The 25561-nt window shown below is 44.7% G+C and overlaps 1 protein-coding gene across 1 annotated transcript in view; it reads right to left on the bottom strand.

The window, feature by feature from the left end:
* The window catches only part of LOC146869469 (complement C4-like), a 520274-nt gene that overhangs the window by 400659 nt on the left and 94054 nt on the right, over positions 1 to 25561 (bottom strand). The window contains exon 2 of the mRNA XM_085599862.1: positions 8028 to 8220. Within this exon, the coding sequence (XP_085455988.1) occupies positions 8028 to 8220 (193 nt within the window). The remainder of the gene's footprint in view (positions 1 to 8027; positions 8221 to 25561) is intronic.

Here is a 25561-nt window from a genome sequence, read left to right as displayed (position 1 = left end):
TTAGTGGAAATTGTGGAGTACAATGTGAAAATTGTATCATATATGGACGATACGAAGCTCATAGTCACCTCATCTCAAAATGCGGAGGCTGCTGCAGCCCAATTCTCTCTTTTGGCCAGGTGTATGATTTTAGCATTTTGCGACAAATTGCGAGTCGCAAAATGCTATGCACAACAGTATCTAAGACACTGGTTGCGATTCCCAAAGGGGTCGCAAATTGCATGCCTCATGAATATTAATAAGGCAGTTGCAATTTGTGAGCCCACTGGGAATGGCTAGCACTCCCAGGGATGGTGGCCTGCTGGGGTCAGCAGATAACAATGTCTGGGACTGCTTTTAAATAAAGCATTTTTTTTTTTAAAACAGCCTGTTTTCCTTGAAAAAATAAAAATGAAACAATTCAGTTTCATTTTTTTAAGGGCAGGCACTGGTCCCTGGGGCCACTGCTTGACCTTAAAAAATAATTGTGCACGCTTTCCCTAAGGGGCAGAGGTCCCCTGGGGACCCCTTACCGTTTGTGAGTGCCTTAGCACCCTTCTGAGAAGAGTGGTAGACTGCGAGTGTTTTGGAATCGCTATTAGGGAGGGACGCCCTTGAAATTCTCCTTTCTAATAGCAAGTCGCTAACCCTATTTTGCGAATCGTTAATTGATTAGCGACTCACAAAATAGTGTTGGTACATGGGCCACACATTTTTTGCGATCGCAAACGGGCCTAAAACCCCTTTGCGACCGCAAAAAACGGTCGTACATCTGGCCCTTTATCTAAAAGAACTAGCCTCCAGGATAACCAATAATTGCCTTAAATTAAACGGCAACAAAACGGAGGTAATGATAGTGGGCAAAGTACCTTCTATCTGTTTATCAGCTTCACGGCAGGATGTCTTAGGCCAAACCCTGATCCCTAAATCCAAAACAAAACATTTGGGTGTATGGATTGACTACAAACTTTAGTTTGAGAGTCAAATAAGTAGCGTAGCCGGGAAATGCTTTGGGGCCCTCAAATCTGAAGGAACATCCTGGACCTATTGCCTTTAACGACCAGTACAACTGTTGTACATGCTTTAGTAACCTCGCAAATAGACTACTGTAACATCCTTTACCTTGGTGCTACCAAGGGCAGGCTAAAAGAATTACAACGGATTCAAAATGCGGCAGCCCGCTTAGTTTTTAATCTTCCCAGAAGGACATCCATCTCAAATGCCTTGGCGACTCTACACTGGCTTCCAGTGGAGAAAAGAATGTTGTACAAGGCGATGTGCCATTATCACAAAATTCTGACGGGCAAAGACCAGAGATACCTGCACTCTATGGTAATACCCTATACTCCCTCACGTAATTTAAGATTTGTTGGGGCAATCTAGTAAAGGTGCCTCAAGAGCTGAGGGCCAGGCGGGGGGCTTGTTCCTTCATTTATCTGGCGACCAAGATATGGAACTCTTTACCACCGAATCTGAGAGCAGAACCAATGGAAAGGACCTTTCGTAAAGGACTTAACACCTTGGCTATTCAGGTCTCCAGCATGCGATGTGTAAGGTCTGCTCAGCCCTGGTCTCTTCTCGGTCTGCTTCGGAAACCAAGCCCCCTTTCTTTCTCCCTACTGCTATGAGATCGTTCAATAGTGCGGAGACACATCGTTGGGTGTGACCATACACTTAATAAATGGACAATAAATAAAATATATAAACTTATGACCCCTCCTTTTTCCATTAGTTTGGTCAGAAATGGCAGCAGTGTGATGGAGTTGAAAATATGTCAAAGCAGAAAGATCTAGGACTGGTATTTGAATTAGTGCCATAATAATACATTTTCTACAGGCATCAGGAACCAGAGAAGACTACAAAACCAGCTAATGTCCATAGTTTCCTGTACATGTTTGGTTCCAGGTCTAGTAAGATATTGTAGGCAATGCATCCGAATGGCCAGTTTAAGCATGAAATTGGTGAATTTGGTGACCGAAGTGTTCGACCACAGTGAGAAACAGAAGCTCCATTGAGTATTATTGGCATACTTGGTTGTAGACATTACATTGCAGGTGTCAGGATTAAGATATGGGGATCCCGGGTCTGAATGAATAAACAGTGGAGGCACACAAAGAAGGTACCTTTAAGAAAGACTCGGGCAGTCTTGCTCAGAGACTGCGTACGATGGACGGATGGACGCTGGAGCAGAGAAGGAGGAACCATTGGGGACATTCTTGGAAGAGAGTCAATCATACTCCTAGACTCTGGGAGTGTTTTCTTCCTGGGCAAGTAGTGGCAGCAAGATGAAACTGATACCTTGCAACCCCACAGAGGTTCTCAATCCCTGGCCAAATGGGCAAAGGAGTGGCAACTGACCCAGCTGACTTTGAGCACAGTGCGTGCCCTTACCCTCTTGTGGGTTATCAGGGTGGTTTTTATTTTACATTTTGACATCATCACTAAATGTTTTCCTAGTCTAGTGAGATGTACAAATTATTCAGGAAGCAAGACTCAGCGTGGTTGGTGGCAGTTCATGGCTGACAAACCCTGATGAGCATCACTGGCCACAATACCTTTCGGGGTCTGCAGACTCATAGAGAAGCCCCCACATCTCAAGTTACAGTTTTATATTATTTGAGGAAAAAGGCCTTCTCAGCCCCTTCTTTGGTGTCCCTCGACCGTCCTGGGGTTGATATGTGCTTCCTTGCCACGCAGCACCAGTGATTCTTGTTTGCAACGTGGGGCTCACCATTGTCTCTTGAGCCTTCTCACAGTGAGTAATGGTGGCCAAAACAAAGCTTTCCGCTCCTCTGATCTTTGTGGTGTTTCAACCTGTTTGAAGTTTGTGAACCTCGAAATATCAGACTGGCAGACATTTCCATTTTAGTACTGGATGTGTGCCCTGCTATATATGAAATAATCCCCTTAAAATCTGTATGGCACCTTGTTAAATTCGGGCAGTTCACAAAAACAACTGCCCTGATTTGCACCACATTTGGGAAGACATGCAAAAAGAAACTGGTCTCTGTCAACAGATTTCGTGTTATGTGTCCCATCACTTACTTCTGCATCTCAGCCCCAATCTCCTTACTAATCATTATTTGTGGGCTGCAATAACATAGATGGTTCAGCTTTCATATCTCCTGCGGGAATGTGCTTCCACTTAAATGGAAAGGAAGCATTTAGGCCACCCCTTCCCTACCCCTGCCACCTACCTGTCCCTTCCCAGCAGACTCACCAGTCCAGAAGAAGTAAACTTCAGACCCTATGCAGTCCAGAGGATGTAAACTTCAGAGCCCCTGCAGTCCAGAGGATGTAAACTTCAGAGACCCTGCAGTCCAGAGGATGTAAACTTCAAATCATATGCAGTTCAGAGGATGTAAACTTCAGACCCTATGTAGTCCGAAGGATGTAAACATTAGATCCTCTGCAGTCCAGAGGATGTAAACTCCAGACCCTCTGCAGTCCATAGGATGTAAATGTCTTTCAATTGTGGGTTTTCAAGCAAAATTGGCATCAATTCTCCTGCCCTCAACGGTTGTAACTTTGACGAAGAGTTGCATCTGTCACACTGACGCCTGCCAATGTAAGTCCTATCTTCTTTTTGGTCTGTCCGCAACCTATTGTTAACACTTCTTTAAAACGTACAGAGTGGGCTTTGGCTTCACCCAGATGACTTTCCTTCTCTTACATCTTGCTATTGGCTTTCATGTTCCGTTCCGCCTCTGATGATGTGCTCCCATTACAACTAATAAAGGAGTACTTGCATCTCAATACGTCACTGAATCATCTAGCATTAATTATATATCTCATAGAGGCACTGTATAAAGAAAATAATAACTTGTATTTGTTTTTTCAGAGCTGTCGGCTTTATAATGTTTTAGCTAGGACTCAAAAGGCAAAGTACCTTACTTGCTTTGCCAGATCTTGTTAATTCTTGGTATGCCCACCTGCATAGAAGATACTTAAACAATACTGTTGGTACCTAAAATTGGTAGGATGCACAGTAAACTCTACAGAGGAAAGGATCTACAAGAACTAGTATGGGGAGGATTCTCGACCACGGCAGGAATCTACATAGTGGGGATTCTCTTCTACAGAGTGTTTATTCTCAAACTGCGGATGTGAGGATCTGCAATAACCAAGAGGAGGGGTCTCAGCCTATAGATGGGAGGATTCACAATAATGTACATAGCATATGATTCTGATCTACAGAGGGCAGGATTCTCAACCTGCAGAAGGGAGGATCTGCAATAATCAATAGTAGGGGGGACTCATCATAAACATAGGAGGATTCTCAATAATGTACATTGCGGATGATTCTCAGTTACAGAGGGGAGGATTCTCAACCTGCAGAAGGGAGGATCTGCAATAACCTAGAGGAGGGGATCTCAGCCTATAGATGGGAGGATTCTCAATAATGTCCATGGCATATGATTCTCATCCACAGAGGGGAGGATTCTCAACCTGCGGATTTGAGGATCTGCAGTAACCAAGAGGAGGGGTCTCAGACTATAGATGGGAGGATTCTCAATAATGTACATATCATATGATTCTCATCTACAGAGGGAAGGATTCTCAACCTGCAGAAGAGAGGATCTGCGATAACCAAGAGGAGGGGTCTCAGCCTATAGATGGGAGGATTCACAATAATGTACATATCATATGATTCTCATCTACAGAGGGGAGGATTCTCAACCTGCAGAAGAGAGGATCTGCATTAACCAAGAGGAGGGGTCTCAGCCTATAGATGGGAGGATTCACAATAATATACCTACATTATGATTCTCATCTACAGAGGTGAGGATTCTCAACCTGCAGAAAGGAGGATCTGCAATAATCAATAGTAGGGGGGACTCAGCATAAACATAGGAGGATTCTCAATAATGTACATTGCGGATGATTCTCAGTTACAGAGGGGAGGATTATTATATTAGACAGGAGCGTTCTCAATAACATGTACAAGTATAATAGGTAGGGTAATCAATCTACATGAGGAGGGGGGAATCTATAACACCTTCAAAGGGCAGGATTCTCAACCTGCAGAAAGGAGGATCTGCAATAACCAATAGTTGTGGGGGGCGGTCTCAGTCTATACATAGGAGGATTCAATCCTCTACACAGTGTTTTATTCTCATTCTGCAGATGGGGATTCTCACATCAGAGAGGAGCATTCTCAATAACCTGTAGAAGGGAGGGTTATCAATCTACAGAATGGAGGAATCTATAAAACCTACAAAGGGGAGGATTCTCAACCTACAGAAGGGAGAATCTGCAATAACCAAGAGGAGAGGGTCTCAGCCTATCGATGGGAGGATTCCCAATATGGTACATAGCATATGGTTCTCATCTACAGAGGTGAGGATTCTCAGCCTGCAGAAGGGAGGATCTGCAATAATCAATAGTAGGGGGGTCTCAGCATAAACATAGGAGGATTCTCAATAATGTACATTGCGGATGATTCATGATTCTCAGTTACAGAGGGGAGGATTTTATTATATTAGACAGGAGCGTTCTCAATAACATGTACAAGGAGGGGGAAATCTATAACACCTACAAAGGGCAGGATTTTCAACCTGTAGAAAGGAGGGTCTTCAATAACCAAGAGGAGGGGGTCTCAGCCTATAGATGGGAGGATTCTCAATAATGTACATAGCATATGATTCTCATCTACAGAGGGGAGGATTCTCAACCTGCAGAAGAGAGGATCTGCAATAACCTAGAGGAGGGGATCTCAGCCTATAGATGGGAGGATTCTCAATAATGTACATTGCGGATGATTCTCAGTTAAAGAGGGGAGGATTATTATATTAGAGAGGAGTGTTCTCAATAACATGTACAAGTATTATAGTTAGGGTAATCAATCTACATGAGGGGAATCTATAACACCTACAAAGGGCAGGATTCTTAACCTGCAGAAAGGAGGGTCTTCAATAACCAAGAGGAGGGGATCTCAGCCTATAGATGGGAGGATTCTCAATAATGTACATTGCGGATGATTCTCAGTTAAAGAGGGGAGGATTATTATATTAGAGAGGAGTGTTCTCAATAACATGTACAAGTATTATAGTTAGGGTAATCAATCTACATGAGGGGAATCTATAACACCTTCAAAGGGCAGGATTCTCAACCTGCAGAAAGGAGGATCTGCAATAACCAATAGTTGTGGGGGGGGGTGGGGGGTCTCAGTCTATACATAGGAGGATTCAATCCTCTACACAGTGTCTGATTCTCATGCTGCAGATGGGGATTCTCACATCAGAGAGGAGCATTCTCAATAACCTGTAGAAGGGAGGCTACTCAATCTACAGAATAATGGAATCTATAAAGGGGAGGATTCTCAACCTACAGAAAGGTGGTTCTGCAATAACCAAGAGGAGGGGGTCTCAGCCTATAGATGGGATGATTCACAATAATGTACATAGCATATGATTCTAATCTACAGAACTGAGGATTCTCGACCTGCAGAAGGAAGGATCTGCAATAATCAATAGTAGGGGGTCTCAGCATAAACATAGGAGGATTCTCAATAATGTACACTGCGGATGATTCTCAGTTACAGAGGGGAGGATTATTATATTAGACAGGAGCGTTCTCAATAACATGTACAAGGAGGGGGAAATCTATAACACCTACAAAGGGCAGGATTTTCAACCTGCAGAAAGGAGGGTCTGCAATAACCAATAGGGGGGGGGGGCTCAGTCTAAACATAGGAGGATTCAATCCTCTACACAGTGTCTGATTCTCATGCTGCAGATGGGGATTCTCACTTCAGAGTGGAGGATTCTCACATCAGAGGGGAGCATTCTCAATAACCTGTAGAAGGGAGGGTTATCAATCTACAGAAGGGAGGTATCTATAAAACCTACAAAGGGGAGGATTCTCAACCTACAAAAGGGAGGATCTGCAATAACCAATAGTAGGGGGTCTACTTAACCTATACATAGGAGAAGTCTCACTAATCTACTTCGTGGATGATTCCTATCTACAGAGGGGAGGATTCTCACATCAGGTGGGAGGGTTCTCAATAGCCTGCAGAAGGAAGGGTAATCAATCTGTAGAAGGGGGAATCTCAATAAATTACAAAGGGGAGGATTCTCATCTACAGAGGGTGGATTCTCAACCTGCAGAAGGGAGGGTCTGCATTAATCAATAGTGGGAAAGGGGGGTCTTAGCCTATACATAGGACTCTCAATAATGTACATAGCGGATAATTCTCATCTACAGAAGGGGGGATTCTCAATCTGCGGAAGGTAGGCTCTGCAATGCCAATGGTAGGGGGGGTTTCAGCATATACATAGGAGGATTCTCAATAATTACATAGGGGAGGGTTCTCGCATCAGAGAGGAGCGTTCTCAATAACCTGTAAAAGGAAGGGTTATCAATCTACAGAAGGAAGGAATCTATAAATCCTACAAAGGGGAGGATACTCATGTTCGATGGGAGTGTTCAAAATAACCTGCAGAAAGAAAGGTCATAGATCTACAGAAAGGAGGAATCTATAAAACCTACAAAGGGTAGGATTCTCACCCGCAGAAAGGAGGATCTACAATAACCAATGGCTACAGAGGGGGATTCTCACTTCAGAGGGGATGATTCTCACATCAGAGAGGAGCATTCTCAATAACCTGTAGAAGGGAGGGCAATCAATCTACAGAATGAAGGAATCTATAAAACCTACAAAGGGGAGGATTCTCAACCTACAGAAGGGAGGATCTGCAATAACCAATAGTAGGGGGGTTTCAGCATACACATAGGAGGAGTCTCAGTAATCTACATCGTTTATGATTCTCATCTACAGAGGGGAGGATATTCACATCAGAGGGGAGCGTTCTCAATAACCTGTAAAAGGAAGGGCCATCGATCTACAGAAGGGAAGAATCTATAAAAAGGGGAGGATCCTCAACCTGCAGAGGAGAGGACATTCATTGCACACAGCATTGGGGGGAGATTAAGTCCTCATTAACCTAAAATATTCTGAGAGAAGGATTCTCACTGTGCTTTCAGAGATCAGAGAGAGTCACTGTGCTGGGACAGAGATGAAACAAGTGAAAGATGGCTCATACCTTCAGCTTCTTGACCTCCATGTAATTGTTGTTGCTGTTTAAGGTGAAGGTCTCTGTGTTGGAGCATCTCTTGCCTTTCAGCTGGTTCTCAAAATACACTTCAATTGTGACGGCACTGGTGAGTCCCTCCACTTGTATCGCTACCGACTCGGCGACATCTACATGGATGATGTTAGGAGCGGTGACCAAAACACTGAGAAAAGAAGGACAAAGATGGCACGGGTCATACTGATATACTAATCGTAGTATCACATGTCTGCATGTATGACGTGGCTGTTAATAGCAGAAATGGGCGTAACAAGTTCCCAATATTGTTTTTTTAAATTGCTCTTTATTGAAAGCTTTTAAATGTCCAGATAACACAGGCTTAGCATCTGCCTTCAACAGCGCATCATACTGACAAACCTTTACCATGGAAAATCGAGGCAACAACTGGTTTAAGGACAAACAGCAGAGTAGGGGGGGCGTGGGGAGGCCATCCTCCAGTTCATCACTGCTGCTCGTTGTGCAAGAGTGAGGGCGCAGTGAACACATTTTCTCCCAGCCCTGTCCGTCTTAGGGTGGGCATCAATCAAGCCCAACAGGCACGGGTTCTGCATGCTAACATGTCGCCTAATACTGGTAACTCGCTTAAGTAATTGACATATCTCATTCCAGAGGGGCTGAAGAGCATGCATTATTGTCACGTCATATGATACAAATCTGTGTGCATCTGGGGCAGGTATGAGGGGTGGCTCTAAACACACAACGTAGCCTGGCTGGAGTCAAGAAAGTATGATAAACATAATTGAATTTTAGCAGCTTGAAGCCAGCATTTATGGGGACATTGGAAATACAGGTGAAGTCAGTGGACAAGTCCTTGTGAGACAGGTCAGTCTGGGGGCCTTGACTCCATCGAGGCTTAAGACAGACAGTTGCACCCCCTCCTTTGTCTCTGTGTGTATTATAGATAAGTGGTCCTGTGATGTTTGGGGCTCCACGTCAGCAATGTGTGCAGTGCATTAACCTGTATCTAACTCAGCATCATGGCCTAACCAATACTGCCTATTACCCTGCGTAGTGCTGCAGCACGTGTAAACATCTGTCCCAGTTTCAGCTCATAAGCTTTGCATAAGCCGGGAGGGGTGTAACTTGGTCATAATGATGGTTGGGGGGGTATAGGTTTTCCAACAATCACGCAGGCATATCATGATAAAATACATTATACCACAAGCAGGGCGCCTGAGAGGGGATTAAGGGGCGTTGGAAAGGGCGAGGAATGGAGATTGGTAGGAGTACTAAGTGAGGGAAAACAAGATGTTTTGTAACCTAACATCTTTTAGGACTTTCAAAACAGGGAGAGAGTGTGTGTTGGCTATTTTGTCTGTGTGTATGTAAGAATTCCTGGTGAAACCTGACAGACACATCACCATAACCGACTGAACTCACTTATACCCAACTAGTTACCACAAAATACATTTTTTAGGGGGATGTAACACCCCAAAACCCCCCATGGACCTATGCCCATGCGTATAAGTCTGCGAAAGTGAGGGCAGCACCCGATTCAAGCAGTTGGCACAAGCTCACAACTGATGGCTATGACCAATGTGGCTTATTAATTGTTATCTTACACTAGCAAAGCCTGGCTACCACCAAAGAGGAAGCCCTGGTGAATCTGTATTAGTAAAGGGTCTATGGCAAAGATGTCAAGACCAGCGGTAGCGAGCTACTCGATCTGGGGCTGATAATATATATATATATATATACATATATATAGTCACTGAAAAAAACATAGGTTTCAGGGACATTATAGTTAGCTGGACATTTCACTCGTACAAAACCAGAGAAATTGCACTGTTATAGTTAGTTCAGCAATCTATAACCTGCGACCCGCAATGCACTGCTCATGACGTCACATATTACATCATTCATGACATGATCAGTGACATCACTGATGAAATCACTGATGAAATCACTGATGACATCTCAAATGACATCACTGATGACATCATCCACGTGAAAATCTGATGCACCTCCTCACACTCTAATATTAACTTTGATATACCCACTGTAAAACACAGACTGCCAATTTCTAAATAATTGACACACCAATACCAGTTACTCCATATGCACTCACTGATTGCTAGGTCTGCACACACATCCACTCATTCATCCATACAATCACTCATACATGCAGTCACTCATCAATACAACACTATCATATGCACTCATGCACCTATAAAGACAATCACACACTGCCACTCATCCATGCAGTTACTCACACACCTACTCAGTCATGCTAAGAAACTATCATACTCCCATTTACTCTTCTATACAATTATACACACAGCACCTTACTTAGTCATACAGATACTAATGCATACTTACAGTGTTATATAATCAGTGATACAAGTACACACTTATTTATACTGCCAGTCTTACAATCACTGACTATCATGTAGAGTCCTTTATATACTTCAACTCTCACATACACTGCCTTTTACATATGTAGTTCCTTGGACATGTACCACTGAGACATTCATTCACTCACCAACACACTGATACACACACTTGCCTACCCATACAGCTATTTCCACATGCACTCTTGAACCCATACACCCAGTGAATCAACCACTCACACATCTTTGCACACACCTCCCACCCACCAACACACACACTCAAACTCCCCCAAAAAATACTTAGACAGCCAATCAATAACCTATATAGACACTCATGTAGCTACTGACCAACCCATGCAGCAGCTTGCACAACAACAGACAGAGTGATACAGACATTCACACAGTTTAGTCATTAACCCATGCATTCAGTAAGACACATTTAATCACTCACTTATACAGTCAGTCACTCACCTATAAATCATCCAGACACTTATACACCCACTCATGCTTCAATACACCTTGGAATATATATAAAATATATTTAAAAAGTACAGAAACACACAGTCACTGGATGATGTCATCCGTGATGTCATCAGTGATGTCATTTGAGATGTCATCAGTGATGTCACTGACCATGCCATGAATGGTGTAATATGTGACATCATGAGCAGTGCATTGCGGGTGCGTGAGTTATAGTTAGCTGAACTAACTATAACGGTGGAATTTCTCTGGTTTTGTACGAATGAAATGTCCAGCTAACTATAACGACCCGGAAACCTATGGTTTTTTCAGTGAATTTCAAAGGTTTTTTAAATGCTAATTTCTAACTATAACGTTCCTGAAACCTATGGTTTCTTCAGAGAATTTCAAAGGTTTTTTAAATGCTAATTTCTAACTATAACGTCCTTGAAATCTATGGTTTTTTCAATGAATTTCAAAGGTTTTTTAAAAGCTAATTTCTAACTATAATGTTCATTAAACCTATAGTTTGTTCAGTAATTTTGTTTTAGTTTTTTGTGATATTTTGTAAGTTTAATATCCTAAAAATTGTTCCCAACTTCTACAGAATAGAAATTGTAAAAATTTTGATTTTTTTGTTGTGATCCTTATTCTTCTTCTCCTGTAGGCCCCACGCAAATTACATAAATGGCACTTAAAATATATAAAAAACAATTTTTACCTTCACAGTCCCTGTCTACCATCTTGTGACCACTGTACAGAGTTAATGGTGTTCCTACCCTCCCCTCTACTGCTTTTTTTTCCGGTACTCCTTTGAAGTGCGCCACAAAATGGCTGACAACAGGGAACCCTTCCCACCCAATAAGGAGCAAACTTGTACTTGGAACACTTTAGTCAATAAAATGTCCATGGTGTTCCGCAGAGGGGGAGGGAATGGCTGCCAACACTTCTACTTTTAATGCTTCACAGCCAATGAACATTAAGCTTGGGAAGGTCCTGCTTGGAACACGTTACCCAATCAGATGTCCCTGATACTCCGCGGAGGGGGAGGGAATCGCTGACAACACTTCTACTTTCACTGGTTTACAGCCAATGAACATTAAGCTTGGGAAGGTCCTGCTTGGAACACGTCAACCAATCAGATGTGCCTGCTACTCCGCGGAGGTGGAGGGAATGGCTGGCAACACTTCTACTTTCAATGGTTCCCGGCAATGAACATTAAGCTCTGGAAGATCCTGCTTGGAACATGTGAGTCAATCAGATGTCCTTGCTAATCTGCGGAGGGGGACAGAATGGGTAGCAACACTTCTACTTTCAATGGTTCGCAGCCAATAAACATTAAGCTAGTTGTTGGAACACCTCAGCCAATTAAACGTTAATTTGGTTCCGCGCACAGGGAGAGAACAGGCCCTGCCACATAATATTAAATTTCCTCTAACAAAGTGACACCATCCATGATAAAAGTAAACACTGCATTATAAGTAAACATTACTGCTCATTATATTAAAGGAAGACCGCAATACGGCGCATTGTTGTTTTTCCGATATGATTTCCACAGCCTACTGCACATTGCCGCAATACTGCGCATTGTTGTTTTGCGGACGATATTTCCACGGCCTACGTAACATTCACACTACCTGTGTGTGCACCCTATACACTGCTTGCCGCAATACGGCGCATTGTTTTCCCGATGGGCTTTCCAGAGCCTACACAACCATGCCACAATACCGCACACAGTTGTTCTGCGGACGTGATTTCCACGGCCTACGCAACATTCAAACTCCCTGCCTCTGCACCGTACAGACTGCTTAAACTAAGTCCACAGTGTTCCTACTATACTCTCTTATACAATTGTTTTCTTTTTTCCCCCTACTCCTTTCAACTAAGCCACAAAATGGCTGCCAACACTTCCGAGTTTCAACTGTTCACAGCCAATCAGCCGTAAGCTCGTGCTCGTAACGCCTCAGCCAATCAGATGTCAAAATTCTCAAATATCGATATCTGTAAAATTGTATATTTCTCAAAAACTACTGAACGGATTTACCCCATTTAAACAAAAGTGTGCTTTCTGGACCAAGACCTTTCTCCCTGTCAAATTTGGCGTAGATCTGTTCAGTAGTTTGACCTGTAGCCTTGTCTAAAGTTTCCTATGGAAATTGCATGGAGGAAACACATTTTGGGACCGCCTCTTTTCTCAGCCCCCCCTTGACGAATCACCCCCAAACTTTCAAGATAGGAGCTGATCTGAAAAAAGAAACTTTTTGGAATGTTCGCAAAGATTCGTCAAACGACGCCAATGTCATAAGCCCATCAAAAAATGCTTTTCCTATGGAAACTTTGTCCTAACTATAACTAATATATATGTATATACGACCTGTGATTAAGGAGGCGACTGCTCCGAAACGCGGCGGGTGGTTTCGCTGTATGGAATAAATTAAATTCAAGCTGAAGTGAATTGGGCTCGGCATTTGTTTTTTCAAAAAAGGCACAGTGTGTATATATATATATATATATATATATATATATATATATATATATATATATATATATATATATATATATATATATATATATATATATATATATATATATAAATATATAAAACAAAGAAACCAGGTTCAGCCCAAGTTGAATGCTAGCGCACTTGTTTGAGGGGCGGTGCGTTTTCCTCCGGCAGGCCCACGCCGGTAACAATGCCAACAATTTCGCTGAAGCAAAAAAAGGGGATTGCACTCATGCAGGATCAAAGTTTATGGCAATTTACTAATGTAAAAAGGCTGCTGCCATGCCCAACACATTTCGGTCCTACTCCTCAGACCTTGATCACTGTCTGAGTAGGACCGAAACGCGTTGGGCATGGCAGCAGGCTTTTTACATGAATAAATTGCCATAAAATGGAATCCTGCGTGAGTGCGATCCCCTTTTTTTTGCTTCGGCGAAATTGTTGGTATATATATATATATATATATATATTACGTATATACATATACATATATATATTACCTACTGGCGGTCGCCAGTAGATAGTTATAGTTAGGACCTAGTTTCCATAGGATAAGCGTTTTTTCTTTTCCCAATAACTTTGCCACCGGTTGACGAATCTTTGCAAACTTTTTAAAACTAGTGGGGCATTCCGGTCAGCTCCTATCCTGAAAGTTTCAGTGTGATTTGGTAAGCGGGGGCCGAGAAAAAAGGGGGTCCCAAAACGTGTTTTCTCCTTGTTATTTTCCATAGGAAACTTTAGACAACTACAGCCCGAACTGCTGAATGGAATTACACCAAATTTAGCAAAAAGGTAGCCCTTGTTTCAGAAAGAACTCTTTTTGTTAAAGGTGTAAATCTGTTCAGTAGTTCCTGAGAAATAAAAAAAAAAGAGGTTGGAAAACTGAATTTCCCATAGGAAACTTTAGCCAAGGCTACAGCCCGAACTGCTGAATGGAATTACAGCAAATGTGGCAAAAAGGTAGTGCTTGGTTCAGAAAGCGACCTTTTTTTTAAATGGTGTAAATCCATTTAGAGTTGCTGAGGAGTATCTGGGCTGAGCCTAAGTCCCGAGCACGAGCTTTCCTCTGATTGTCTGCCAACACTTCAAACCAGGAAGTGTTGGCAGCTATCTTGTGCTTCCGTAGAGTGAAAATCAAAAAGGTGAGACAAAGTTTAAAAAAACATAAAAAGGGGGCAGGGTAAAAACTCCCTGACCTCCCAGGCCTGCTCAGGTGGTCCCACAAGGACCCCCAGCCCCCAAAAAAGCATTTTTTTTTTTGTTTCCGGGCGGGGTCGCGCCGGGTGCGTGAATCCGCCGAAAATTTTAAAAAGACAAAGCGGCTGTTGGCTGTGCTTTATTCATTTATGGGGTGGGGGGGGGCTGGTGCCTGCCATGAACCGCTCCCAAGAGTTGCACGTGAGTATCAGGGGCAGAACAAGTACAGTGATTCTTCGGGCCAGCTCTCTGCACCCGCCCCTCTCCCTGCCTGCTCACAAGCGTTTCATGCCAGACACGAGCAGTTTATTCAGCCCGATGCATTTTGATACATGTAGTTCTGCATTTCTCAGTATAAATGCATGGCTACAGGTCGCAGAAAGCAGCATAACATTTGTACTGGCTAATGTGCAGTGCACCCCCGGGATGGCCCACGCTATACCTACTACCCAGCGCTGCCTTTGCTCTCGCAGCGCTATGGCCGGATACCTGGGTCCACCTCTGGCCACCTTGCGTTCTCTTATGGACGCTCCTGCAGGAGGGGTACAGCAAGGGAGGAGGTCTGAGCCCTCAGCAGGGTTTATATCCGGGGGTATTTAAATGTCTCTCTCCTCCGGCCCTTTCTTCAGCCTCTTAGTGACTAAATAACTCACGAAGAACATTGCATCTCTCTCTGTAAAGCATGCAGCTGGCCAGGTGTTTTAATATGTGAAACCGGACGCACTCACGCACGCATACATACACAAACACGCGCACACACAAATCCATGTCTTCCTCCTTAGATATGCCTTTGTTTCCTCTCTCCGTTCCTTCTCTTACTAACTTCCATTCTCTTCTAGAGCCCCCTTTGTGCCCCCCTGACCCGTAGAACAATTTTACATGGCATACCCTGCCTTCCCCAATCTCCTTCACTTCCTCTCCCTTCTTTGTTGTTCCCTTCTATCTCCTTCACGTTTGCCGTTTCTCTTTTGATTGCTTTCTTCACGCAGCGCGTCTCCTCCTTTCAGTTCCAATCTTAGCTTTATTTTTATTTATTTATTTATTGAGTTTTATATAGCGCTGGCTAGACCCGGAGGTATCAGAGCGGCCCTTATGTTATTTGTTCTATTCCGCTTTGCTCTCTGCTAGTCTTGATTGTGCTTACTCTTCTGCTCTTCTCTGTTCTGTGATGCCCTGTTCTATTTTGCAATGTCTGTTCAATTGTGTGATGCCCTGTTCTGTTGTGCACTGTTCTGGGCTGCACTGCTCTGTTCTGCCCTGTTCTGCGCTGTCCTTTCCAGGTCTGTGCTGCCCTGTTCTGTTTTGCAATGTTCTGTTCTGTCCAGTTGAATGCTGCCCTGTTCTGTTCTGGGATAAAATGTAAAAAAAAACGAAGCGGCTGCTGCTGTGCTCTATACATATATATTGCTATATTTGGTATATTGGCACTTTCCATGCTTCCAGTCCTCTAACCACCTACACACTTGTCTTTCACACCTTCAATTACCCAGGCAGTACCTATGCACTCCAGCAACCACCCTGTCACTCCCCATACACTCCTCCAGTCAGCCATCCAGCACCATGTACTAATCCAAACACTGAGCCGAAACCCAAACACTTATAAATTGACCCAGGCACTCTCCTTGCAGTACTCTAATCACTCAGTCAGTACACAAGTACTCATGCAGTGACCCAAACTTTAAGACATGCGCTGCTACAAACACCTGTCCACTATGCATGCATTCCTCTAACCACCTACACACTTGTCTTTCACACCTTCAATTACCCAGCCAGTACCTATACACTCCAGCAATCACCCTGTCACTCCCCATGCACTCCTCCAGTCAGCCATCCAGCACCATGTACTGATCCAAACACTGTGCCAAAACCCAAACACTTATAAATTGACCCAGGCACTCTCCTTGCAGTACTCTAATCACTCAGTCAGTACACAAGCACTCATGCAGTGACCCAAACTTTAAGACATGCGCTGCTACAAACACCTGTCCACTATGCATGCAGTCCTCTAACCACCTACACACTTGTCTTTCACACCTTCAATTACCCAGACAGTACCCATACACTCCAGCAATCACCCTGTCACTCCCCATGCACTCCTCCAGACAGCATCCAGCACCATGTACTAATCCAAACACTAAGCCAAAACCCAAACACTTATAAATTCACCCAGGCACTTTCCTTGCAGTACTATAATCATTCAGTCAGTACCCAAGTACTCATGCAGTGACCCAGGCCTTAACACATGTACTGCTACAAACCCCTGTCCACTCCGCATGCAGTCCTCTAACCACCTACACACTTGTCTTTCAAACCTTCAATTACTGAGGCAGTACCCATACACTCCAACAACCACCCTGTCACTCCCGATGCACTCCTCCACTCAGCCATCCAGTACCATGTACTAGTCCAAACACTGCGCCAAAACCCAAACACTTATAAATTCACCCAGGCACTCTCCTTGCAGTACTCTAATCATTCACTCAGTACCCAAGTACTCACGCAATGACCCAGGCCTTAACACATGCACTGCTACAAACCCTTGTCCACTCCGCATGCAGTTCTCTAACCACCTACACACTTGTCTTTCACACCTTCAATTACCCAGGCAGTCTCTATACACTCCAGCAATCACCCTGTCACTCCCCATGTACTCCTCCAGTCAGCCATCCAGCACCATGTACTAATCCAAACACTGCGCCAAAACCCAAACACTTATAAATTCACCCAGGCACTCTCCTTGCGGTACTCTAATCATTCAGTCAGTACCCAAGTACTCATTCAGTGACCCAGGCCTTAATACATGCACTGTAAAAAAACCCTGCCCACTATGCATGCAGTCCTCTAACCACCTACACTCTTGTCTTTCACACCTTCAATTACCAAGGGAGTACCTATACACTCCAGCAATCACCCTGTCACTCCCCATGCACTCCTCCACTCTGCCATCCAGCACCATGTACTAATCTAAACACTGCGCCTAAGCCCAAACACTTATAAATTCACCAAGATACTTTCCTTGCAGTACTGTAATCATTCACTCAGTACCCAAGTACTCACGCAATGACCCAGGCCTTAACACAAGCACTGGTACAAACCCTTGTCCACTCCGCATGCAGTCCTCTAACCACCTACACTCTTGTCTTTCACACCTTCAATTACCAAGGGAGTACCTATACACTCCAGCAATCACCCTGTCACTCCCCATGCACTCCTCCACTCAGCCATCCAGCACCATGTACTAATCTAAACACTGCGCCTAAGCCCAAACACTTATAAATTCACCAAGATACTTTCCTTGCAGTACTGTAATCATTCACTCAGTACCCAAGTACTCACGCAATGACCCAGGCCTTAACACAAGCACTGGTACAAACCCTTGTCCACTCCGCATGCAGTCCTCTAACCACCTACACACTTGTCTTTCGCACCTTCAATTACCAAGGCAGTATCTATACACTCCAGGAATCACCCTGTCACTCCCCATGCACTCCTCCAGTCAGCCATCCAGCACCATGTACTTATCCAAACACCGTGCCAAACCCAAACACTTATAAATTCACCCAGGCACTCTCCTTGCAGTACTTTAATCATTCAGTCACTACCCAAGTACTCACGCAATGTCCCAGGCCTTAACACATGCACTGCTACAAACCCCTGTCCATTACGCATGCAGTGCTTTAACCACCTACACATTTGTCTTTCACACCTTCAATTGCTCAGGCAGTACCTACACACTTCAGCAATCACCCTGTCACTCCCCATGCACTCCTCCTGTCAGCCATCCAGCACTATGTACTAATCCAAACACTGCGCTAAAACCCAAACACTTAATTCACCCAGGCACTCTCCTTGCAGTACTCTATTCATTCAGTCAGTACCCAAGTACTCATGCAATGACCCAGGCCTTAACACATGCACTGCTACAAACCCCTGTCCACTGCGCATGCAGTCCTCTAACCACCTATACACTTCTATTTCACACATTCAATTACTCAGGAAGTACCCATACACTCAGAAAACACCCTGTCACTCCCCATGCACTCCTCTACTCAGCCAATCTAGCATCATGTAATAATCCAAACACTGCGCCCAAACCCAAAGACATAAATTCACCTAGGTACTTTCCTTGCAGTACTATAATCATTCAGTCAGTACCCAAGTACTCATTCAATGACCCAGGCCTTAACACATGCACTGCTGCAAACCCCTGTCCACTACGCATGCAGTCCTCTAACCACCTACACACTTGTCTTTCACACTTTCAATTACCCAGGCAATACCTATACACTCCAGCAAACACCCTGTCCCTCCCCATGCACTCCTCAAGTCAGCCATCCAGCACCATGTACTAATCCAAACACCGCGCCAAACCCCAGACACTTTTAAATTCACCCAGGCACTCTCCTTGCAGTACTCTAATCATTCAGTCAGTACCCAGGTACTCATACAATGACCCAGGCCTTAGCACATAGACTGCTACAAACCCCTATCTACTATGCACATGCAGTCCTCTAACCACCTACACACTTGTCTTTCACACATTGAATTACCCAGGCAGTACCTATACACTCCAGCAAACACCCTGTCACTCCCCTTGCACTCCTCCACTCAGCCATCCAGCACCATGTACTAATCCAAACACAGCCCCAAAACCCAAACACTTATAAATTCACCCAGGCATTCTCTTTGCAGTACTATAATCATTCAGTCAGTACCCAAGTACTCATGCAGTGACCCAGGCCTTAACACATGCACTGCTACAAACCCCTGTCCACTACGCATGCAGTCCTCTAACCACCTATACACTTCTATTTCACACATTCAATTACTCAGGAAGTACCCATACACTCAGAAAACACCCTGTCACTCCCCATGCACTCCTCTACTCAGCCAATCTAGCATCATGTAATAATCCAAACACTGCGCCCAAACCCAAAGACATAAATTCACCTAGGTACTTTCCTTGCAGTACTCTAATCATTCAGTCAGTACCCAAGTACTCATTCAATGACCCAGGCCTTAACACATGCACTGCTGCAAACCCCTGTCCACTACGCATGCAGTCCTCTAACCACCTACACACTTGTCTTTCACACTTTCAATTACCCAGGCAATACCTATACACTCCAGCAAACACCCTGTCACTCCCCATGCACTCCTCAAGTCAGCCATCCAGCACCATGTACTAATCCAAACACTGCACCAAACCCCAAACACTTTTAAATTCACCCAGGCACTCTCCTTGCAGTACTCTAATCATTCAGTCAGTACCCAGGTACTCATACAATGACCCAGGCCTTAGCACATAGACTGCTACAAACCCCTATCTACTATGCACATGCAGTCCTCTAACCACCTACACACTTGTCTTTCACACATTGAATTACCCAGGCAGTACCTATACACTCCAGCAAACACCCTGTCACTCCCCTTGCACTCCTCCACTCAGCCATCCAGCACCATGTACTAATCCAAACACAGCGCCAAAACCCAAACACTTATAAATTCACCCAGGCACTCTCTTTGCAGTACTCTAATCATTCAGTCAGTACCCAAGTACTCATGCAGTGACCCAGGCCTTAACACATGCACTTCTACAAACCTATCCACTGCTCGTGCAGTCCTCTAACCACCTTCACACTTGTCTTTCACACCTTCAATTACCCAGGCAGTACCTATACACTCTAGCAATCACCCTGTCACTCCCCATGCACTCCTCCAGTCAGCCATCCAGAAACATGTACTAATCCAAACACTGCACCAAAACCCAACCACTTATACATTCTACCAGGCACTCTCCTTGCAGTACTCTAATCATTCAGTCAGTACCCAAGTACTCATGCAGTGACCCAGGCCTTAACACATGCACTGCCACAAACCCCTGTCCACTCCGCATGCAGTCCTCTAACCACCTACACACTTGTCTTTCACACCTTCAATTACCCAGGCAGTATCTATACACTCCAGCAATCACCCTGTCACTCCCCATGTACTCCTCCAGTCAGCCATCCAGCACCATGTACTAATCCAAACACTGCGCCAAAACCCAAACACTTCTAAATTCACCCAGGCACTCTCCTTGCGGTACTCTAATCATTCAGTCAGTACCCAAGTACTCATTCAGTGACCCAGGCCTTAATACATGAACTGTAAAAAAAACCCTGCCCACTATGCATGCAGTCCTCTAACCACATACACTCTTGTCTTACACACCTTCAATTACCCAGGGAGTACCTATACACTCCAGCAATCACCCTGTCACTCCCCATGCACTCCTCCACTCAGCCATCCAGCACCATGTACTAATCTAAACACTGCGCCTAAGCCCAAACACTTATAAATTCACCAAGATACTTTCCTTGCAGTACTGTAATCATTCACTCAGTACCCAAGTACTCACGCAATGTCCCAGGCCTTAACACATGCACTGCTACAAACCCCTGTCCATTACGCATGCAGTGCTTTAACCACCTACACATTTGTCTTTCACACCTTCAATTGCTCAGGCAGTACCTACACACTTCAGCAATCACCCTGTCACTCCCCATGCACTCCTCCTGTCAGCCATCCAGCACTATGTACTAATCCAAACACTGCGCTAAAACCCAAATACTTAATTCACCCAGGCACTCTCCTTGCAGTACTCTATTCATTCAGTCAGTACCCAAGTACTCATGCAATGGCCCAGGCCTTAACACATGCACTGCTACAAACCCCTGTCCACTACGCATGCAGTCCTCTAACCACCTATACAATTCTATTTCACACATTCAATTACTCAGGAAGTACCCATACACTCAGAAAACACCCTGTCACTCCCCATGCACTCCTCTACTCAGCCAATCTAGCATCATGTAATAATCCAAACACTGCGCCCAAACCCAAAGACATAAATTCACCTAGGTACTTTCCTTGCAGTACTCTAATCATTCAGTCAGTACCCAAGTACTCATTCAATGACCCAGGCCTTAACACATGCACTGCTGCAAACCCCTGTCCACTACGCATGCAGTCCTCTAACCACCTACACACTTGTCTTTCACACTTTCAATTACCCAGGCAATACCTATACACTCCAGCAAACACCCTGTCACTCCCCATGCACTCCTCAAGTCAGCCATCCAGCACCATGTACTAATCCAAACACTGCGCCAAACCCCAAACACTTTTAAATTCACCCAGGCACTCTCCTTGCAGTACTCTAATCATTCAGTCAGTACCCAGGTACTCATACAATGACCCAGGCCTTAGCACATAGACTGCTACAAACCCCTATCTACTATGCACATGCAGTCCTCTAACCACCTACACTCTTGTCTTTCACACGTTGAATTACCCAGGCAGTACCTATACACTCCAGCAAACACCCTGTCACTCCCCTTGCACTCCTCCACTCAGCCATCCAGCACCATGTATTAATCCAAACACAGCGCCAAAACCCAAACACTTATAAATTCACCCAGGCACTCTCTTTGCAGTACTCTAATCATTCAGTCAGTACCCAAGTACTCATGCAGTGACCCAGGCCTTAACACATGCACTGCTACAAACCTATCCACTGCTCGTGCAGTCCTCTAACCACCTTCACACTTGTCTTTCACACCTTCAATTACCCAGGCAGTACCTATACACTCTAGCAATCACCCTGTCACTCCCCATGCACTCCTCCAGTCAGCCATCCAGAACCATGTACTAATCCAAACACTGCACCAAAACCCAACCACTTATACATTCTACCAGGCACTCTCCTTGCAGTACTCTAATCATTCCGTCAGTACCCAAGTACTCATGCAGTGACCCAGGCCTTAACACGTGCACTGCTACAAACCCCTGTCTACTACACATACAGTCCTCTAACCACCTACACACTTGTCTTTCAAACCTTCAATTCCCCAGGCAGTATCCATGCACTCCAGGAATCACCCTGTCACTCCCCATGTACTCCTCCAGTCAGCCATCCAGCACCATGTACTAATCCAAACACTGCGCCAAAACCCAAACACTTATAAATTCACCCAGGCACTCTCCTTGCGGTACTCTAATCATTCAGTCAGTACCCAAGTACTCACGCAATGACCCAGGCCTTAACACATGCACTGCTACAAACCCTTGTCCACTCCGCATGCAGTCCTCTAACCACCTACACACTTGTCTTTCACACCTTCAATTACCCAGGCAGTATCTATACACTCCAGCAATCACCCTGTCACTCCCCATGTACTCCTCCAGTCAGCCATCCAGCACCATGTACTAATCCAAACACTGCGCCAAAACCCAAACACTTATAAATTCACCCAGGCACTCTCCTTGCGGTACTCTAATCATTCAGTCAGTACCCAAGTACTCATTCAGTGACCCAGGCCTTAATACATGCACTGTAAAAAAACCCTGCCCACTATGCATGCAGTCCTCTAACCACCTACACTCTTGTCTTTCACACCTTCAATTACCAAGGGAGTACCTATACACTCCAGCAATCACCCTGTCACTCCCCATGCACTCCTCCACTCTGCCATCCAGCACCCTGTACTAATCTAAACACTGCGCCTAAGCCCAAACACTTATAAATTCACCAAGATACTTTCCTTGCAGTACTGTAATCATTCACTCAGTACCCAAGTACTCACGCAATGACCCAGGCCTTAACACATGCACTGGTACAAACCCTTGTCCACTCCGCATGCAGTCCTCTAACCACCTACACACTTGTCTTTCGCACCTTCAATTACCAAGGCAGTATCTATACACTCCAGGAATCACCCTGTCACTCCCCATGCACTCCTCCAGTCAGCCATCCAGCACCATGTACTGATCCAAACACCGTGCCAAACCCAAACACTTATAAATTCACCCAGGCACTCTCCTTGCAGTACTTTAATCATTCAGTCACTACCCAAGTACTCACGCAATGTCCCAGGCCTTAACACATGCACTGCTACAAACCCCAGTCCATTACGCATGCAGTGCTTTAACCACCTACACATTTGTCTTTCACACCTTCAATTGCTCAGGCAGTACCTACACACTTCAGCAATCACCCTGTCACTCCCCATGCACTCCTCCTGTCAGCCATCCAGCACTATGTACTAATCCAAACACTGCGCCAAAACCCAAACACTTAATTCACCCAGGCACTCTCCTTGCAGTACTCTATTCATTCAGTCAGTACCCAAGTACTCATGCAATGACCCAGGCCTTAACACATGCACTGCTAAAAAAAAACCCTGTCCACTATGCATGCAGTCCTCTAACCACCTATACACTTCTATTTCACACATTCAATTACTCAGGAAGTACCCATACACTCAGAAAACACCCTGTCACTCCCCATGCACTCCTCTACTCAGCCAATCTAGCATCATGTAATAATCCAAACACTGCGCCCAAACCCAAAGACATAAATTCACCTAGGTACTTTCCTTGCAGTACTCTAATCATTCAGTCAGTACCCAAGTACTCATTCAATGACCCAGGCCTTAACACATGCACTGCTGCAAGCCCCTGTCCACTACGCATGCAGTCCTCTAACCACCTACACACTTGTCTTTCACACTTTCAATTACCCAGGTAATACCTATACACTCCAGCAAACACCCTGTCACTCCCCATGCACTCCTCAAGTCAGCCATCCAGCACCATGTACTAATCCAAACACTGCGCCAAACCCCAAACACTTTTAAATTCACCCAGGCACTCTCCTTGCAGTACTCTAATCATTCAGTCAGTACCCAGGTACTCATACAATGACCCAGGCCTTAGCACATAGACTGCTACAAACCCCTATCTACTATGCACATGCAGTCCTCTAACCACCTACACACTTGTCTTTCACACATTGAATTACCCAGGCAGTACCTATACACTCCAGCAAACACCCTGTCACTCCCCTTGCACTCCTCCACTCAGCCATCCAGCACCATGTACTAATCCAAACACAGCGCCAAAACCCAAACACTTATAAATTCACCCAGGAACTCTTTGCAGTACTCTAATCATTCAGTCAGTACCCAAGTACTCATGCAGTGACCCAGGCCTTAACACATGCACTGCTACAAACCCCTGTCCACTACGCATGCAGTCCTCTAACCACCTATACACTTCTATTTCACACATTCAATTACTCAGGAAGTACCCATACACTCAGAAAACACCCTGTCACTCCCCATGCACTCCTCTACTCAGCCAATCTAGCATCATGTAATAATCCAAACACTGCGCCCAAACCCAAAGACATAAATTCACCTAGGTACTTTCCTTGCAGTACTCTAATCATTCAGTCAGTACCCAAGTACTCATTCAATGACCCAGGCCTTAACACATGCACTGCTGTAAACCCCTGTCCACTACGCATGCAGTCCTCTAACCACCTACACACTTGTCTTTCACACTTTCAATTACCCAGGCAATACCTATACACTCCAGCAAACACCCTGTCACTCCCCATGCACTCCTCAAGTCAGCCATCCAGCACCATGTACTAATCCAAACACTGCGCCAAACCCCAAACACTTTTAAATTCACCCAGGCACTCTCCTTGCAGTACTCTAATCATTCAGTCAGTACCCAGGTACTCATACAATGACCCAGGCCTTAGCACATAGACTGCTACAAACCCCTATCTACTATGCACATGCAGTCCTCTAACCACCTACACACTTGTCTTTCACACATTGAATTACCCAGGCAGTACCTATACACTCCAGCAAACACCCTGTCACTCCCCTTGCACTCCTCCACTCAGCCATCCAGCACCATGTATTAATCCAAACACAGCGCCAAATCCCAAACACTTATAAATTCATCCAGGCACTCTCTTTGCAGTACTCTAATCATTCAGTCAGTACCCAAGTACTCATGCAGTGACCCAGGCCTTAACACATGCACTGCTACAAACCTATCCACTGCTCGTGCAGTCCTCTAACCACCTTCACACTTGTCTTTCACACCTTCAATTACCCAGGCAGTACCTATACACTCTAGCAATCACCCTGTCACTC

This window comes from Triturus cristatus, chromosome 1_1, assembly GCF_964204655.1.
Source record: "Triturus cristatus chromosome 1_1, aTriCri1.1, whole genome shotgun sequence".
NCBI classification, from domain to species: domain Eukaryota; kingdom Metazoa; phylum Chordata; class Amphibia; order Caudata; family Salamandridae; genus Triturus; species Triturus cristatus.
Note: the sequence above shows the minus strand (reverse complement) of the source record. Positions and strands in the feature narration are given on the sequence as shown.